Raw genomic sequence first — 20,859 nt, 5'->3', positions numbered from 1 at the left:
TTGTAAACATAAGTACAGTATTGCTAATTTTAACAAGTGTAGCCTATAGTAAAAGGCCTGGTAGTATCAATTCGGTCTACTACACTAGCTAGCTCAATTTTTAACTGGGCCGGATCGGCTAGGCTAGGCTAGGTCTCCTTCCTACTACCGGTCTACTTGCTTGATGCAGTATACGATTTTTTGGAGAGTAAACTAGGCCTACTTATTAGACCATACGTGTGGACGGCGATCGGACCTTGTTTTGCCTCAATATTTACAGCCGATTTTTGTAGAACGTTTTAGGTTTAGATTGTTTAGGAGTTTGGTTGATAGGATGGGTTTGGAATCCACTGAGTTTTGTTATTTATGGGCCAATCGTTTAGTAATAGGCTAGCTAGGCCCATGAATGATGGCCATCGTGGCATGGAATCCCTAGTCAGAAATGGCTCTCACCCCGGCATGAATAAAATGATTTAGTCTAGGCCTAGCCTAGTACGTGAAGCCGATATACGATCTGTTACTATTAATTCGAGGTATAAAAATAGTATAATGACTCCGTAATCTGTACTAAATTTTGTATTTCATTAAATGTCAAATAAATATATGCTACTGTTATTATTACACTTTAGGCCTAGCTTCTTAGCAAATCTACAAAAAATGTATTTCACAATGATCGGGTGGTCGTCGTTTGACAGAGGAGAGAGAACACAACGTACAAGCTTGACGTCGCGAGTTTGGAATCCACTGATGACGTGATTTTGTGAATATCTCATGAATATTAATGAGCTTCCCTAAGCTGCTGAAAAACAGACTTTCCATGAATTTACCCTAAAATGTATATGAAATTTAATTTTTTTAATTTCTCGTTATTACTTCTTCATTCTGACATGTCTATATTGTTATAATATTTTTTATTTAATAAATAAACGATATTTAAAAGCAATTTTAAACCCAGAATCCCCCTTTAAGACAATGTTTTATTTTACCTTTTCATTAGGTTATTTTTGAGACAACGATTGCCATAAGTCGTTTTTTGACTATTGCCATGTAAGTCTGATAATGTACTTATGGTACATTCAATGTTAAACTATTTTAGACAGTATACTGTATTATATAACACCTAAATAAATTCCTGTCATTTGATTGGACGAATGTGGGTCACATGGCGTTTAATAGTACGGACTATTAAACGATCGTTTAATAGTACTTTTTAGAACATTTTTGTGTACGAAAAAAAAACACGTTTCGCGGATGAAAAAAAAATCTAGTATATATTTTTACTGTGAAATACAACAGCGCCACCTGTCGTCTGGCCTCAGATTCGTTTGTAAACACAACCGCGAGATATGCAGCAGTAGATTTTTGTGTACGATTTGGAGATATATATGTACTAGTCTAATTTCATTCAAAAAGGCATTTAAATTAGCTTGAGATTGTTTTTAGAATTTTGATTAATTAATGGGAACATCTGTACAAGACGTGGAATCGTTGGAAAAAACATAATTAGCCTGGATTATTTCCAGTTGCCTGTCGAAGTTTTGTATTGCTGTCTTTCAGCCTAGGCCTAGTAGTAGGCCTTGGCCTGTTAGTATTAGGCTGGGCCTAGGCGTTTTAGCCTTGCTAGGCCTAGGATTGTTTGGTCGTTTGTTGACATAATTAACACTAAAAGTAGGTGCATTTATAAAATCCATTTAAATAATAATATCTAATATAATTATTAAAAACCAAATGTTACTGTTAATCAATGTGAAACAAATGTAGGCCTTGGGTAGGCCTACATTTTATTTCATCGCCTCGTTGAAATATAACCTTTCATCATTCACCTCGTGCCATTATTTGTACCATTACACTCATAAACATTCATTATTTGTATATTATTATACTTTTTTTGCCTCTCTGTATAGGCTACCGTAGAACCACCAGTTCTCGGACACAAAAATTATCTGTATAGACTGTATTCATCAACCGTAAGGCGAAAACCGCAAGACGGAGATCAAGATTGCCGTTGGAAGCGGTAGCTACCTTATCTTTAATAACCTTATCGGCGCCTTAGATAAGTTGGTCATACTTTCCGTTCTCTTTTGTTTAATTTTAATTTTATTCTAGTTGGGTTGAATAAACGTGTTCTGTAAAATTTATATTCTGATGTTTTTGTATTTGAATTACGTTTGCGCTATATTTATTCATTAAGATTAATTATAAAGTTGCAGAAACAAATCTGGGTTACATGTATGATTTATTATGAAATTACAAAAACAAAAGTTGATTAAGTCATCATTAATTGCATATTAAATTTGAAAAAATTAATTTCGAATCAACGAATTATAACATTTTCTTAGGCCGAAATAACAAACTTAACATTAACTTTCTTCCTTAACATGAATATACTAAAGGTTGAATTATATAGTTTGACATTGCATCATTTTTAAAAATTTTAATAATATATCTGCACCAAAGTGGTTACTGCATAGTAAATACACGGAAGAATCTTTATACAACTTTTAGTCAGTTGTGTATGGCTCGGTGGTGCTCGTGTCTATGGCATTCAAGGTACTGAGATCGAGTCTTACAGATGAAAAGTAACTTACAGTATGTCTTTATTATTATGTAACAAATGTGGTTTTATGACATTATACGCAGAGGGATCTTTGATTGGATTGTGATACCGGCTATTGTATTTGCATTAGCAAGATCCTATCATATAATATTATAAATAATTAAAGATTCTGAGAAAATCAATCAATTAATTTATTTTTATTTAAATCAATGCATATAAATTATATTTAATTCGTCACTATATGACGAATTAAATATACTTATAGATTATATTAAATTTTCCATTTTATTTTGTCAAGGCCTAGCTAGGCTAGCCGGTGAACAGACAATCAGGGCCAAGGACGATCGGGACCATCATAGAGACGATCGGGCCCATTTTTTAATGTTTCTTTTTTACATTTGGCCCGATCAGCTTAAAATTGGGCCCGATAGCCAAGTGCAGCCTTCGAAATTGGGACGAAATGACCTCGGCAAAAAAATGCCGACGTAAACGAAGCCCACCTCGGCAACACGTCGGCATTTTTTTTGTTCAGCCCCCAAAGCTATTTTTAGTATTCAATCACACACACATTAACTGTACTGTACCTAAAAATAGCTGTGTTATAATGTACAGCGCATTTGCGGCGCGGCTTGCTCTCTAAATAATAACCACGCAAACAAACCACGTGGTTTTCAATCCCCAATACAAGTTGGACTCTTCCATTCTCTCAGATCAGCCAAGTAACAATAAGTCATGTGATTTGTCATGCCTCACTAAACTCACATCATACGACGATAGAGCTGCTGAGTGTGGTTCGTTGTTGTTGTAAACGCCGGAGCGGTCTAGGCCTAGGCCTAATAATAGCTCCAACGTACAGTACAAATATTTAAAGATATATTTAATTCACTTGTAACGAAGGTAAATTTGAAAAAAACTGTAATACAGTAGGCATAAAACTATCTATTTGCTGTGTATGTGGTAGCCTTGATTTTACTCCAAGGCCTAAATCAATAAAAAGAGCCTCGGCAAATCAATGCCGTGGTAAGCTAGCAGGACCTCGGCATTTACCTCGGCATTGCCGAATGCCGAGGTAAATTTCGCGGGCTGCAAGTGTATCGTTTGTAAATCCTTTCCACTATAGTTTATAATTGAGTTCCCGGCAGTTGTAGTATTTTCTTTCTGTACTGTACATACTGAGATGAAGTGAAATACGTGTTTTTGACCGGGGATTTCCATTTTACATAAAAAAACATGCATTAATAGAGTGTGTGAAATAGACAACGCAATAATGATTTTTTCCATTAAACTACCGTACTGACGCGGGTATAAGCCCACCCCCCTTGAACATGAAATCACGTCAAGTTTGGGGGGTGGGCTTATACCCGAGGATCCAAAAATGCAGATTGTCAAAAACAGCACATGTATACACTGTGTATTCCACCATGCGAGCGAGCGCCCTCAAAATACACGAGGTGTAGAGTGTCGGAAAATTAAGCTTATACTTATAGTTCGTGTAATTTATCGTAGAATATCTTATTTTAAACATCAATTGAACAAGAATTTATCAAGCAGAAAAGCAAGTATACAATGTTCGTTAAATAGAAATGTACCAAAGAAATTTAATAAGCTTGTTTATGGCAGCCGATACCAAATAGTGGTTTTCCGTTTTGGCGACTTGTAGCGTGTGAAGCGATCTTCGACCGCGATGGAGTGTAAACAAAACAGGACCGCTAGGCCTCATATGGCGTATATTAGCCTAGCTTGGTTATGATCAAAGGTAGGTGTAGACGTCGCCAAATACAAAATAATGTATTACGACACACACACTATAGATCTTCGAATTAATGGTTGGGCTTATACCCGAGTGCCTCATTTTTCATGAAAATTAGTCAAAAGTCAGGGGTGGGCTTATACCCGAGTACTGTATGGGCTTATACCCGCGTCAGTACGGTATTAGCACTTTTTGCGTTCCATATTTGAATGAGGCCGAGTTTACCTAGTAATTTTTGGCCGATTTGATGTGAGGCCGAGTTGGCTTGAGGCCGAGATGACGTGAAGCCGAAAAGATTTTAGGCCGACTTGACTTATTAGGGCAGAGTTCACGTAGGGGCGAGTTAATGGTGGGGCCCGACTTGATTTTGGCCGAGACGGTTTAAGGCCGAGTTGACCTGACCTAATTCCTACCTTAGCTTTCAACATAGCCGTAATATTCTATGGCATATATAATAATAGCCTAGGGTAGAGGGCGCGCTACCCGGACATTGTTGTTACTCGGACACGTGACACTGTTTACTTATGAATGTATAAAATATTGACCAATCAAATAATTTTTCCTCATGAATTATTCATTACCGATGTCACGTCGCTGGGTAACCAAAAAAAATTACAATTTTCCATGAACATCGCTTCTAAAACCAATAATTTATGTAAGGTAAAGTTCAAGGTCACACATGATTTTGGGTTTTTAAAGAAACTTATAAGGTCATAGGTCTATAAAATCTACACCAAACTTATTTAAAATGTGTAAAAGTAACCCAAAATTTGATTTTAATAGTTGGTTCTTAACTCTTACTTCGTTGTTAAAAAAATAAAAAATGGCCGCTACACGTGGATATGGCTGATAGAGGGCTTCAAATACCAAGAACCAAAATGGTACCCCTGTTTTAGAAGTCGGACAGTAGGTGGCGCTTTTTTTTTTTTTATTTTATTCAATTTCCAGGTAACATACAAAAATCATAAACAAGGTACGGCATCATTCAACAAAACAGAACAAAAGTACTATCAGCACCTGCGGGTAACCAAAAGTGGATCAGTTCAAAAGAACTGCACTGTCGAGTGGCTTTCCCAACTAATAGTACGAAAAACGCAATAGACATAAAAACACAGTGATAGTCTAGATGAATTCGATATCAGTAATACATTTTTTCAAATCCCTTCTAAACCCCCCAAAGTTAAACAGGACTTTGTTACGAACTTCATGCGGGATACATTCCCATATTCGAGGGAAATTAACAAACAGGGAGTATTTAAATGCATTAGTTCTAGCATACATGTGTTTAAAGGTGAGGGACTCTGGATACCGAGAATTAATTGTAAGGTATTCAAATATATCAAAATCAATTAAATTATGCAAACACTTAACTACAAAAATTATACTATGAAATTTCATTCTTTGAACCATATCTGGTAAATTTAGAATCTTAAGCCTGTCAGTGAAATCGCCTTCAACACACAATTTAGTAACCCGTCTTAATGACTTGTTAATAGCTATATTATGTTGTTTTTGATGTGGATCCCACACAGGAGCACCATATTCAATAACAGGTCGACATAGTGCATTAAAAAGTCGTAGTAAAATTTCGGTGTCATTGAAACCTACAAACCGTTTAATAAACCCAAGCATTCTCATAGATTTCATCGATACATCATTAACGTGAGCAGACCATGTTAAATCACGTGAGAAGTTAATACCAAGATATTTATGTGAATTAACAGCTTCAATGGGATTGGATTCGATTGTATAAATAAAATGAGGGATATAATTACGTTTCCTAGTTATGTGCATGACTTTACACTTCTTTGCATTTAATTTCATTTTATTATCCTCACACCATTTGGAAATTTTACAAAGATCCTGTTGTAAGGTAAGTGCATCATGACGACTGAATACAGGTTTATAAATTACTGTATCGTCTGCATACTGCTTCATAACAGAAGAGGTATTTAGAGGTAGGTCATAAACAAAGAGATTAAATAGAAGCGGGCCTAACACGGATCCCTGAGGAACACCCGAGCCCACTCTATCCCAATCCGAATGCTCCTTATTAAGAACAACACGTTGGAATCTGTCACTGAGAAAGGAGTGAAGACACTTTAGGAGAGATCCACATACTCCCATGTTGTGCAGTTTCTTGATTACTAAATCATGGGGAACACGATCAAAGGCCTTCTCCCAATCAAGGAATATTGCATCAATTACAGGAGGTTGTCTAACATCCATTGTTTGTGACCAATCATGATATAACGCTGAGGCCTGAGTAATACACGATCTACCTGGATAAAACCCGTGTTGCGTGGGACTTATAAATCCAAAAAATTGAAGATGAAAAAGAATGTTATCTGCTATAATACGTTAAAAAACCTTACCTATAATAGAACATAGCGATATGGGTCGATAATTATTAACATCGTTCCGATTACCTGACTTAAAAATAGGAGTGACATTCGCGAGTTTCCAATCTTTTGGTACAAAGCCATCCGTTACGAACTTGTTAAACATTTTGCACAACACTGGGGCAATAATTGGAGCTGACATGGATAACATTTTAGGTGTAATCCCGTCTGGTCCAGGGGATTTGTTGGGTTTCAATGACAATAGAGCCTCGAAAATAGTTTTTTCAGTAATATTAATGTTATTAAGGGGAACAATATCTGGGTGAACACAATTACAGATCTCATGGTTAACATTGAAATTACGATTAGGTTCGTTAAAGTTTGACGCAAAGAAAGTGGAAAATGCATTTACCGCATCAATATCGGAAACCAAGGGTATACCGTTAAAAACAAAGTTTTTGACTTGTCCAGTCTTACGCCTAGTCTTAACATAACTAAAAAAACGTTTGGAGTCACCATTTACACAGGCGGCACTTAATTTCCTAATATATTGTAAATGAGCTTTTTTTGTTAGGTTTCTTAATTTATTACTAAACTTTCTATATTTGTCCATCTTACTTGGGTTATGAGGATGACGATAAGCCTCTTTTAGCATTCGTTTCTTTTTACGAGCCATGATAACCATTTCTTGAGTTATCCAAGCTGGCCTGTTTCTTTTTTTACTTTTGACTTTAGGGATACAATCGTTGATAGTGGCGAGAAAGAGGTCTTTAAAATTTTCCCACATTTCCTCAGTTTGATTGTTCCAGGCACAGTCCCCAAGGAACCGCCCCCAACGTTGTAAAAAGATCGTCATGGTCACATTTACTATATTGATAATAATATCTATCTACAGGTTTAACTTTACTGCATCTAGCGTTAATATTAAAATAAACCCCAAGGTGGTCACTTGTACTGAGACCGGGATGACTTCTGAAATTACATACAATGTCAGGGTTATTGCACAAGACCAGATCAATAATGCTACTTTTGGTGTTAGATACACGAGTAAAAAAAATCAACAAATTGTATAGTATCAAGTGGAGCAATAATTTCTTTAAATTTCTTATAAACTAAGGGACTATCAACACCGTAATCATAATTAAAATCACCAGTTAAAATTATACCACAGTACTTATGTAAAATAGATAGGATAAAATCAACGACATCGTGGAATTGATTGAGCCAATCGTCATTTGAACTCGGTGGCCTATAAACAGCACATATTAAAACGTTAAAATTGTTATTTACAGTTATTTCAATAATTTTGACCTCAATGTTAGTAGGAAAGTCAACAATAGAGGATTTAAATGCGTTCTTCAAAGCTAACAGAACACCACCACCGTGTCTTGAACGGTCTTTTCTGTACACAACGAATGAGTCTGGAAACAGTTCCGTACTATCAATAGAGGAGTCCAGCCACGTTTCTGTGACAATCAAGATATCCAATTCATCAATTGCGATACGCGCATGGAATTCTTCGATCTTATTCACCACACTTCTGGCGTTAAATAAAGCAACTTGAATAAGGTTAGTTTCAAAGATGGAAGAATCAGTTGATGTATTGCTGGATGCAAGTGACAATATACTGTTGTTGATCAATGAGTTGTAAAAAAATGAGTCCGATAGTTGTGGTAGGGAGCAGATGTTACACGCCCATGGATTATCTTGATAAAACACATAACTATCGCTGCTCATAGGTATGCACTTGATATGAAATATGTGATGACATTCACAGCAAATCAGACATTTTTGATTGCGTCTCGTCGTTTTAGCGCAAGATTCACATGTATTCTTCGTACTATTACCGTTTCCAATATGCTGGCTCTTGTTCCTATGCATCAGCTCTGGGCCTGGGTGAGGATGAATGTCGCCACTAACCAACAAACATAGGTTAAAAGTCGAATAATGATTGGCGTAATATCTCACAGGCCTACTTATATATCGTTTTCTTGTGGTGTTATTAATGCTAGCACATGTATGCAAAAAAAGAGAACATGACTCACCGACACGGATGTTATAGTGAACATTTTCGTTATGATAGCTGAGTTGACGAACCAGACAATCAAATGAACCTGGTTGAAATATGATTGATCTCAGAAATAATGTGCAGAGTAATGTCATCAAACAACTAAATAGAGCCATTATGTACATAATAACATGGAATATATAAAAACATGGAATTAATCACTAAAATTAATTAGTGGATCGCATTTTTTAAAGTAATTCAATATCTCTATAAAAATCAAATATTATAAAGAATAAAATGATTATATTTGTATATTAAAAAAAAAAAATTTTTTTTTTAATGAAATAATGTGAAATATAAACAAAACATTGAGGGCGTCCGAGTACCAAAAAACGCATCCGAGTACCGATCCTTGAAGGCTTAGGTAATCCAGGGCCCTTCTAGATATGAATTTAGTTGCTGTTTTTGGCGACACTAAATTATTATTACAGTTATATTTGTAAGTTTCTATTAAAATTCTAAAAGTTTGTCTAAATGTACAATTTTAGCAATTGTGTACATTATAGTGTTATCCGTTCGAGTACCGCACCCCCTACCCGGTAGGGGGTGCGGTACTCGGACAGTTTAGACGAAAATTAATATAATTACTTAAATTGAATATCTTTATCACTTTGAACAATATAACCGATAATATAATATGTGTTAATAATAATCACCAAATATCACGGGAAAAAACCATTGGGTAACTACAAGAGGGCCAAAATGGTACCGATGTCTTCTAGGCCCGGTACTCGGACGCGTGGTTCGTACACTATTTTATGTATTATACCGCGTTTTTCCTCGCTTTAAGATATTTTTATAGGTAACTTACCTCGTAAAAAATAATTATAGAATCTTTTAAATATTCTTTGATGTTATAAATATCTATTTAAAAAAAAAGTATTTTGGTATAGGCCTATGTACTCGGACAGGTGCGTTTCCGTATTCGGACACCCTCTATTTTATATATTATATCGCGTTTTTCTTTGCTCTATGATATTGTCGTAAGGTAATTTACCCAGTAAACAATAATTTTAGAATGTTTAAAATATTCTTTGATGATATAAATATTTAAAAAAAAAAAGGGTTAGTACTTATTGGTTGTTTTATTACCTGTATTTCGATTTTCCGTTTGTTTGTTATAGACAATTCCTGAACGTCATTATCGTGATATATTTTTTACAAAGTTTATGTTCACATTATTTTCATTTTCTTCACAGATGATCGATGGTTGCAAATGCGTTTCATGCCCAAAACAAGTTTATCCCTGATGTATAGTTAATTACTGACGAAAGTTATTTTCAGCGTTTTATCATTTCTTAGTGAACTTTTATTAGTGTACACAAACACCACACTACACTATAATCCAATTATAGCTGTATTATTATAATGTAATACTAATGATTCACAAATCATACTGTAGACCTACATATCATTTATACAATATATTTATATAATATATTGGAAGCCAGATTCATTATTATTTTTATCATTTATTTATATAAAGACGATGAGATTTGTGCATAAAATTCCAGTTTATATGTACCGATATCAAAAGTGTTAATTAGCGTGATTCTTAACATTTAATTTAAACCTGACAAACACATTTATTACAAACATTGATCACACTTCCAGTCCAGGTCGTTAATGTCGTCGTCCGTCAGATCATCTACGTCCATTATGTCGGTACACTGTCGGTGGTACCATCGTAAACATCCTTCACATCCAATCCAATTGTCAGGGTCGTCGTCATAGTTCTCGTGGCACTTGGCACACTCATTCTCGTCAATCGTTGTTTCCTGTCGCGTTGTCTTTGTTTTCTTTATTTTTTTGCCATTTTTTGATTTTTCATTTTTTTGTTCTTCTATTTTTCTTCTTCTTTCTTCCTTTGCTTGTTCTTCTTTTTTCTTTTGTTCCTTTTCTCGCAGCATCTTCATGTAAGCCTCCCCGGATATTACATGAGGGAGGCTCTTCTTTTTCTCCTGTGGCATGGCCCGTTTCGGGTATACAAGATGTTCTTCCAACGCCAGCGACACGTATGTTTGATGATCAGGGTGTCTGCCCATTGATGAGGATGGAGGGGGGTCCTGGTCTTACTGGGCCCCGACCTCAGAGTTAACCACGTTTCGTACATGTGGTCAGGGATATCATACCCCTCCATCTGCCGGCGTTGGAATTGGGAGACCGTTGCTTCCCCCATGGCTGCTTCGAAAGTACGAAGTGCGGCGACCTTGGATGCAGAGGACGACGATAGCGATGCTGTCTTTGATGATGTCGGTCTTGCTGGTGAATGTCGTGTTGACGGTGTTGTGGGTGCTGATAGTGGTTGATTTGGTTTTGATGTAATTGGCGTTGATGGCCCGGCTGTTGATAATGGTTCTGTCCTATGAAAAACAGAAGAAGGTGCAAGCTTCGCTTGATCGATGGCATCTGGGTTAAAGGGATACAGCCCACTTTTCCGGAAACCAGAAACTGCGTGCTCCTTCTTGGCACCTTCCTCCCAAGCCAAACCAAAAACTGAAGCAAAAGATTGCTTGGTTACATATTGTCCGGGATGGTCAATCATCCATCCACGGACGGCCTTACCCCAAGAAGCCTTAACGGTCTTGTAAACGGCCACATCCAAAGGTTGAATAAGGTGGCTAGAATGTGAAGGAAGACAGTATAAAACTATCTTCTCCCTTACACACAACTCTGCAGTCTCGATGTTGATGTGAGACGCATGGCCATCAACAAATAAAACAATTGGAAATGAAACATTTAAAGACTTAACGTAAGGCAAAAAATGATTAGAGATATACTCAAAAAAAATTTCGGAATTTACCCACCCAGTTTTTGATTTGGCAAAGGAGGAGTGCTCGGGAGCACCCTCTAGCGGATTGTATCCGAATCTCACCCCCGGAAATATAATTAGGGGTGGGATAAAGGACCCAGCAGCGTTGCAACCACCTACTACGGTTATTTGGTGACGTGTTGAGGATGTCTGCTGAAAGACATCCTTTGCACCCTTGGCCGCAAGCACTCGTTCGTTCTTGACACCCAGAGGGAAGCCCGTTTCATCAACATTATACAACCGGGTCGGATCCGCAAACGCTTCTTCTAACTTTTCCTTCGCTATGAAGCGTTGGCATTCTTCAAACCACCCCGCTATCTTTTCTTTTGAGACCGCAGCCCTCTCCACTCCTAGGGACTCTGGGAGTCTCACAGCCAGGTCGGGGTGGCGTTTCATAAAGTTGCGCTGCCATTGCCGTCCCGGCATGTTGTCTTTGAAAGGAGTCTCCCGGCCGTCACTCTCTACGATTTCTTTCACCGTGAGCTTTAGCTCATGGTGAGTGCGGCCATACCCTATCCGGGCCATGCTCTTTAACCATTCAACGACTTTATTTTCCTCTGCCACAGTTAGATATGGGTCTGGTTTTGGAATTTGGTAAAGTTTGGCGGCCGATCTCACTGATATTTCACCATTTCTGATGCGCCTTACTGCAATTTCAACTCTTTCCCTGGTGTAACCACCGAGTTTTCTCTTTGTGAAGTTCTCTTGTCCAGGCATTACCTATCAGGTTTTTATAAAAACAAATTACTGACACAGGTATATTGAATTGGTCTTTCTTTACAGGACATCAAAAAAGTTCTTTTCATTAGTTAATTATTTTTAAATTAGTTAATTATTCATTGAAAATAAACTATACAACATTTTGAATACAAAACAAATCAAATTATGATACTCAAAATAAGTTTCATTATAGAAAATATCTATTTGCATTGACTGCAATCTTTTTAAACATACTACTACAATTCGGCGAACTTCGATTTGTAAAAATCTAGATGGGCAGGTTCAAAATCTGGAAGGAAAAAAAAAAATTAAAGTATAATACATTATTGTCCTGATTTAGGTACTATATATAATATATATAAGTATTTATTAAATATACTAATGTTTAACTATTATACCTACATAACAAACAAAAAAAAAAAAAAATAATAATAATAATAATACAAAAACCGATTATCAATAAATAATCAACGCCTAAACAGTACGTGTGGTATTTAAATATATAGCGCCACCTACTGTCCGACTACCCAAACACACACGTGCATTACGTCATGGTAATTTGACACCCCCCTATCGGCCGTATCCACTAGCAACCTCAATTGTTGACGTTGACACCGAAGTGCAGACAACTAAAGGGAACTCCAACATTAGATTAGGGTGTAAATCTACGTTATTTATTAAAGGGGGGTTCCGGGTTTAAAATGAATAGTAAAAAATGTAAAATATATTTGTTTGTCTCTTGAACGGTAAAAGTTTCAATTTATATAAGCGCCCAGTGAAGCAGAACGAAGGCTGTGAAATCAGGCCAGATTACAAGTGCAGCTACGGCAAAATCACACTGTGGTTACAAAATAGGAAATTCGTGAAATGGTCCATCTTCCGACGACTCGTTATCATAAACCATATCAAATAATTTTGTAAAATTATACTTATCTGATGTAATTTTAGTCGGTCTTCCCATTTATAAAGTCAATTTTTTATGAAAATTCATCAAAACAGTGAAAAATTAGATATGTTTGCACTTTACGTTTGCCGATTTTCGCACCGACTTAGGGAAAAATCAAAATCAATGAAGCGTAACATATACTGTACATTCCTGCTGAGGATCGAGCGAGACGACGATACACATGCTCTCTCTGCTGCCCATGTCTGGCATCGTCACGTGATAAGCAGATACAACAATACCAAACTGGTCGGGTCGAGTATACCCCGTCTATAATCACAACATGAACGATGTACAGTATTTGATTGAAGGTCGACTCGACCTACCGGAATGGTATAGATAATATAGCTCGAATGAGAGAGTTGGAATATTTGTGTAGTGCAGCCTATAGTAAAAGGCCTGGTAGTATCAATTCGCATAGGGTCTACTACACTAGCTAGCTCAATTTTTAACTGGGCCGGATCGGCTAGGTCTCCTTCCTACTACCTGGTCTACTTGCTTGATGCACGAGTATCCGCTTTTTTGGAGAGTAAACTAAACCTATTTATTTTAGGCCTACTTAGACGATCGGGACACCATACGTGTGGACGGCGATCGGACCTTGTTTTGCTTCAATATTTACAGCCGATTTTGTAGAATGTTTTAGGTTTAGATTGTTTAGGAGTTTGGTTGATAGGATGGGTTTTGTTATTTATGGGCCAATCGTCTAGTAGTAGGCTAGCTAGGCCCATGGGCCCCATTGTTTTAACGTAGCCATCGTGGCATGGAATCCCTAGTCAGAATGGCTCTCGCCCATATTATTATTAGGCTAGGCCTAGAGTAGTATTGTACGTGAAGCCGATAATACAATCTGTACTATAGAGGTATAAAAATAGTATAATTTATGACTCCGTATCTGTACTAAATTTTGTATTTCATTAAATGTCAAATAAATATATGCTACTACCGTACTGACGCGGGTATAAGCCCACCCCCCTCGAACATGAAATCACGTCAAGTTTGGGGGGTGGGCTTATACCCGAGGATCCAAAAATGCAGATCGTCAAAAACAGCACATGTACACTGTGTATTCCACCATGCGAGCGAGCGCCCTCACGTGTACGACGTTGCCTCTAAATACACGAGGTGTAGAGTGTCGGAAAATTAAGTTTATAGTTCGTGTAATTTATCGTAGAATATCTTATTTTAAACATCAATTTAACAAGAATTTATCAAGCAGAAAAGCAAGTATACAATGTTCGTTAAATAGAAATGTACCAAAGAAATTTAATAAGCTTGTTTATGGCAGCCGATACCAAATAGTGGTTTTCCGTTTTGGCGACTTGTAGCGTCGTGTGTGAAGCGATCTTCGACCGCGATGGAGTGTAAACAAAACAGGACCGCTAGGCCTCATATGGCCTAGCGTATATTAGCCTAGCTTGGTTATGATCAAAGGTAGGTGTATTCGGTGTATGGACGTCGCCAAATACAAAATAATGTATTACGACACACACTGTAGATCTTCGAATTAATGGGTGGGCTTATACCCGAGTGCCTCATTTTTCATGAAAATTAGTCAAAAGTCGGGGGTGGGCTTATACCCGAGTATGGGCTTATACCCGCGTCAGTACGGTACTGTTATTATTACACTTTAGGCCTAGCTTAGAAAATCTACAAAAAATGTATTTCACAATGATCACAATGGTGGTCGTCGTTTGACAGGGGAGAGAGATGTAAATATTAGTTGACAAACACAACGTACATGACGTCGCGAGTTTGGAATCCACTGGTGACGTGATTTTGTGAATATCTCATGAATATTAATGAGCTTCCCTAAGCTGCTAAAAAACAGACTTTCCATGAATTTACCCTAAAATGTATATGAAATTTAATTTTTTAATTTCTCGTTATTACTTCTTCATTCTGAAATGTCTATATTGTTATAATATTTTTTATTTAATAAATAAACGATATTTAAAAGCAATTTTAAACCCAGAATTCCCCTTTAAGTTATGGCCTAAATAGTCTAGGCCCATGTTCTTTTATGAAATTCATAATACGTTAAAATTTTAACTCACCTTGACCTTTTAACTGGAGAATTTTGAATTTAATTTTATTGTTGTGAACGTCACTGGCTTTTCTGGCGATCGGCTCAATGACGTATACGAGCGAATTTTATCAATGAATGCCTCAGCGAATAAAACGATTTGATTGGTCATTTTTTTACAGAGTGACATACATATTCATGATGGTCCTTTAACCCGGTGTCCGATTACCAACAATGTCCGGGTAGCGCGCCCTCTACCCTAGTAGTATTAATTACCCCGCAGGCATAGGCCCCCTATCTGAAAATAAAGTTTGGGGAAAAAAACTTATTTTGTGCTTATAAAATGCATATCAAAGCCGATAAATTTAAGTGTGCCGAATCGTCTCAGGCCGAATCGTCTCGCTCAGGGCCGAATTGTCCCGTTACCAACCGGCCTAGGCTAGCTAGGCTTACTACTATCTAGGCTACTAGGCCTACTAGTACTAGGGGCCTTAGGCCTAGCCTAGAGTTTTAGGCTAGGCCTATTATATTATTAAATTAGTAGAGTCCATTTATATGCGGTTTTAATTAAACCATACTTTAAGCCTAGCCTACCTAGCTTAGACTTACTGTTCAATTGTCAAAGTACAGTTTTATTCTTTGCCTTGGCTTGACGGGAATCCGGCTTGACGTAGGCCTAGGTAGGCCATGAAGATGTCACACTCAAAGATACGAACTTTGGTCACATTCTCCGCTCCCTCTGCCGCGGCTCCGAGCCTCCCGCCGTTTTAAAACATTACAGAACCGCTCGAGATAGGGCGCCTCTCACGACTAGTAGGGATAGAGAGCTGTGAGAGAGAGAGAGTGGGGGAGGGGGGGGGGGGGGGGGAGAGAGAGACGACGAGACGACAGACGAATATCCCAAACATGAGAATCGCGCAATTTAGTCCAGGGGCTATGTCATTTTGTAGGCTTTTGATGTTAATTGTCGGCACCAACGATTTTCCGACTCAGAATTTTCCGCTGAACAAGAAAAACTTTGGTGCCATTTTTTTCGACCATGGCAAGTGGGCGTGTAGGAACTTCACACACGTACATATTTGCGTGTGTGCGCTCAACGCGTAAAGCTATGCAAATTGCTGTTGTAAATATAGCGAACGCGCAACGAGCGATCTCTCTCTCTGTCTGCGTCTAGTTTTCAACGAGAAGACATCGACATTTTTATGAGCAAACCATTGCGAGTTTTAGTACAAGTTTTACGATAATAATTAGTTGTCCTAATTATTAGCACTATTACATTTTGATATTTAGCGTTTTAACTTTACATATTTTACTACGTGTTACTGTATGTTATCGTCTTTCAATTATTGTACCGTTGTATATATTATTGTCCTGAACTAGCCTACCCTAACCTTACACTGCGCACGTACGTACGCGCTTTGTGTGGATATGTGGTTTCTACACTCCGTATAGTTTATTTACTTCGAGCCTAGGATACTTCCAGCTTTGGACATCGTTTGACTGCTACAATACTCCATTACCGTATTCTAAATAGGGTAAGTAAAGACCGAATTACTTATTCCCTAAAGTGGTGACCCCGACGTGATTCGTATGGACTACTACTAGTGGAGTATCTGTAGGCTGTAGCCTACTTCTTGTATGTAACATTTGTATTATTAGCGATACTCGGCCTATCTATGTTTTGAAAACATTTCTGTTACACAGTTTACTTTTAATTATAAGGTAGGCCTAAAACAATTATTAATTTTTTGAGGCGAAAATGGAAGATCCTCCTCCAGCCGAAGCAGCAGTTGCTGTGGATCAAGCGGGAGGTAATGCTGGGGTACCAGTCGCCACGCAACGCGCATTACCTTTAGCGGCATTTACCCTCAAGCTACCACCATTTTGGGCTAACGATCCCGCGATATGGTTTGCCCAAGTGGAAGCGCAGTTCGCAACTCGCAATATTACCACGGAAGCTACGAAATTTGCCTATATCGTGGCGTCGTTACAGCCTTCGATCTTTCAGGAGGTACGTGATCTGCTCTTAGCTCCTCCTGCTGAGGGGGTCCATACAGCAAGTTAAAGGAAGAGTTAATTAAGCGGACCACTGCTCACTACGGAGGAATTGGGTGACAGAAAACCAACACAACTATTGCGCAAAATGTATCAGTTGCTAGGCAGCCGCACATTAGAGGATTCGATCTTGAAACAGTTGTTCATTCAGCGATTGCCCAATAACGTGCAACTGATTTTAGCCGCAACAGGCGGAAACGTTACCGTCGCTCAGATAGCGGAATTAGCCGACAGAATTTTAGAGGTGTCTCCCAGCCAACCCAGAGTAGCCGCAATCTCTAACCCCACAAGTGCTAACGCCGACCGAAACGAAATTCAAACGCTACGAGCTGAAATTAACAAGTTGACCGCAATGGTATCATCCTTGGCAAACGATCAACATCGGGATAAGAGCAGGAGCAGAAGCCGAAATCGGAACCGTTCTTCCAGTGCTAAACGAACACAAACCAATGAAAATGACTCAGAGCAGTGCTGGTATCACACCCGGTTTGGCAAGGCAGCACGTAGGTGCAGGTTGCCATGCAGTTTCCCAACTTCGGAAAACTCCAAAGCCGGCGAATAACTGCGACGAATTCGTCCGGCACCGTTTCTGATAGTCGCTTATTTCACATTTATGATAGAGATACTGGACTAAAGTTTTTAGTAGATACAGGAGCCGAGATTAGCGTCCTTCCTGCAACAAAACAAGACCATCAACAGCGAAAAAGTGATTTTGTTTTGCAAGCAGTTAACAACTCTCAAATCAACACCTATGGTGAACGATCTTTAACACTTGATTTTGGTTTTAGACGGACATATGCAGATGGGTGTTTACTATAGCCGATGTTCCCTCAGTAATTGTCGGCGCAGACTTTCTGCAACATTTTGGTTTGTTATTCGATGTTAAACACCGCAAGTTAATTGATTCTACTACTAATTTAAGTGTGCAAGGTACTGCATCTAAGCTCTGCTCGCTTAGTCCTGTTTTGCCTCGACCTGTGATTGATTCACGTTATGAATCAATACTAGGTAAATACTTTCCCAAAATTACACGTCCGAGTTTCAAAGAGGCCAAACTAAAGCATGATGTCACTCATCGTATAACTACCAAAGGTCCATCGATCGCTGCCCGACCTTGGAGATTGGCTCCACAGAAACTCAAGATCGCACGAGCTGAGTTCGACCATATGCTTCAGCTGGGCATTATTCAACCGTCAAAAAGTTGCTGGTCTTCGCCGCTTCACATGCGAAGCAAACAGAAGGTGATTGGAGACCATGTGGAGACTACAGAGCCCTCAATAATGCTACAGTTTCGGATAGATATCCAATCCCTCATATTCACGATTTCACAGCTACGCTTCAGGGAAAGAAAGTTTTCTCTAAGATTGACCTGGTACGAGCCTATCACCAGATACCTGTTGCACCAGAAGATGTGCCGAAAACTGCAATAACGACACCATTTGGGATGTTCGAATTTTTAAGAATGCCGTTTGGACTTAGAAACGCAGCACAGACATTCCAGCGGTTCATCGATAAAGTTTTACGTGGTTTGGATTTTGTATACGCATACATCGACGATCTTCTCATAGCCAGCAATGATGAACAATGAATGAATTCACCTCAAGTTGTTGTTCGACCGTCTTGAAGAATTTGGTATTGTAGTTTATCCTGTCAAATGTGAATGGGGAGTTTCGTCTTTGACATTTCTGGGACATCATATCGATGACATGGGTATCCGACCACTACGTTCCAAGATAGAAGCTATCGAAACATTTCCTGTACCCGACACAGTCCGTAAACTGCGTGAATTCTTAGGATTAATCAACTTCTACAGGCGTTTTATTCCTCGATGTTCAGATATAGTTCATCCGTTGACTGATTTACTGGCAGGTAAACCTCGAAAATCAATTACATTACCACCGACGGCGATTACGGCCTTTGAGACTGTTAAGGTAGCACTTGCAGAGGCAACTTATCTGGAACATCCCGATTCATCCGCCACATTATGTTTAATGGTTGATGCATCTAACTTTGCGGTTGGTCGTGTGCTACAACAGATGGTAAAAGACGTCTGGCATCCTATCGCATTCTTCTCGCGCAGAATGAATCCAGCTGAAACAAGGTACAGCACATTCGGACGAGAACTGTTAGCCGCTTACCTTGCTATCCGACATTTTCGTCATTTGCTTGAAGCAAGGGAATTTTTCATCCTCACAGACCACAAACCGCTCACATTTGCACTGAAAGCAAGCTCGGACCGCTACTCACCTCGAGAGATTCGTCACCTAGATTACATTTCACAATTTACCACCAATGTCCGACACGTTAAGGGTTCGCAAAACGAAGTTGCAGACGCATTATCTCGCATCAATCTTAACACCTTTAACACACCTGTCCTTACTGCAAAGTCGTCAGATGTCATTGACTTCACAGTCATGGCCGAGCAGCAGAAGAATGATGAGGAGTTACTTCGTCATTTGCAGGAGTCAACTTTTGATTTACATGACGCACCAATAGCCACCAGTGATAGAACTATTGTATGTGACATAAGTACGGGCACTCCTCGACCTTTCGTCCCTAAGGAGTTGCGCAGGGCCGTTTTCGATTCGTTACATTCACTATCGCATCCTGGAATTAGGGCTACATTGAAGTTAGTGAGTACTCGATACGTTTGGCCTAGCATGAATCGAGACGTACGTAACTGGGCGAAGTGTTGTGTTCAGTGTCAAAAGGCAAAAGTACATCGCCACACTATTACACCGTTGGGAACTTTTGCCACACCAGACGCGCGTTTCGATCATGTCCACATCGACCTTGTTGGTCCGCTTCGACCGTCTGATGGCAACAGCTACCTATTGACATGCATTGACCGTTTTACGAGATGGACAGAAGCCATACCTATTCCCGATATTTCGGCAGCAACCGTCGCTAAAGCTTTCGTTTGTAAATGGGTGTCCATGTTTGGGGCACCATCGACCATTACTACCGATCGTGGCAGCCAGTTTGAATCATCGCTGTTTAATGCGCTAGTGAACTTACTGGGTACGAAACGCATACACACTACATCATACCACCCAATAGCAAATGGATTAGTAGAAAGGTTCCATCGCCAACTCAAAGGTTCGCTTAAGGCCCTCGACGACCCTCAGCTATGGTCAGATGCTTTACCGCTAGTACTTCTTGGTCTTCGCACGGTGGTCAAGGAAGACTTGGGGCTATCGTCAGCAGAATTAGTTTTCGGCACCACGTTACGTTTGCCAGGGCAGTTTGTTACGCCTTCTTCCACTAATGCTGACTTGGACCCTAGTAACTATATTCATCGACTGCAGCGCATTATGCAAAACATACGTCCAACACCGACGCGACAAAATTCTCGTAAGGTACACGTACATACAGATTTAGCTATGTGTACACACGTTTTCATTCGCTGTGATAAAGTCCGCAAGCCTCTACAGTGCCCTTACAATGGCCCGTTTAAAGTTGTTAGCAGGAGCGACAAATTTTTCGTTGTACAACTTGCAGGAAAACAGGACACAGTACTGACTGAAACCGGCTTACTTAGATACGGATCAAACTAATTCTACGGACCTAGTCAGGCAGCAACATCATATACGACAGAGACGCACAT

At 38.9% G+C, this 20,859-nt stretch overlaps 2 protein-coding genes across 5 annotated transcripts in view; both read right to left on the bottom strand.

Annotated features, from left to right (window-relative positions):
- The window catches only part of LOC140040710 (methionine synthase reductase-like), a 220,786-nt gene that overhangs the window by 53,933 nt on the left and 145,994 nt on the right, over nt 1-20,859 (bottom strand). For 2 of the 4 annotated variants that reach the window (XM_072086840.1, XM_072086839.1), the window contains exon 1: nt 15,807-15,952. The exons of 1 other annotated variant lie outside the window; for it this stretch is intronic. The gene's annotated coding sequence lies outside the window, so the exon portion shown is untranslated. Of the gene's footprint in view, nt 1-8,673; nt 8,743-15,806; nt 15,953-20,859 lie in introns of those variants that run through there. One more of the 4 variants, XM_072086841.1, reaches the window with a different exon arrangement.
- LOC140040704 (uncharacterized) lies at nt 9,247-12,628 on the bottom strand. Its single transcript, XM_072086832.1, has one exon. It carries the CDS (start codon nt 12,223-12,225, stop codon nt 10,630-10,632), a length of 1,596 nt encoding a protein of 531 aa, XP_071942933.1. The 5' UTR covers nt 12,226-12,628; the 3' UTR covers nt 9,247-10,629.

The sequence above is a fragment of the Antedon mediterranea genome, chromosome 2 (assembly GCF_964355755.1).
Source record: "Antedon mediterranea chromosome 2, ecAntMedi1.1, whole genome shotgun sequence".
Lineage (NCBI taxonomy): Eukaryota > Metazoa > Echinodermata > Crinoidea > Comatulida > Antedonidae > Antedon > Antedon mediterranea.
Note: the sequence above shows the minus strand (reverse complement) of the source record. Positions and strands in the feature narration are given on the sequence as shown.

What these genes read in the sequence shown, in the direction of transcription:
- LOC140040704 (XM_072086832.1), bottom strand. Translation starts at nt 12,225, where the DNA reads ATGCCTGGACAAGAGAACTTCACAAAGAGAAAACTCGGTGGTTACACC.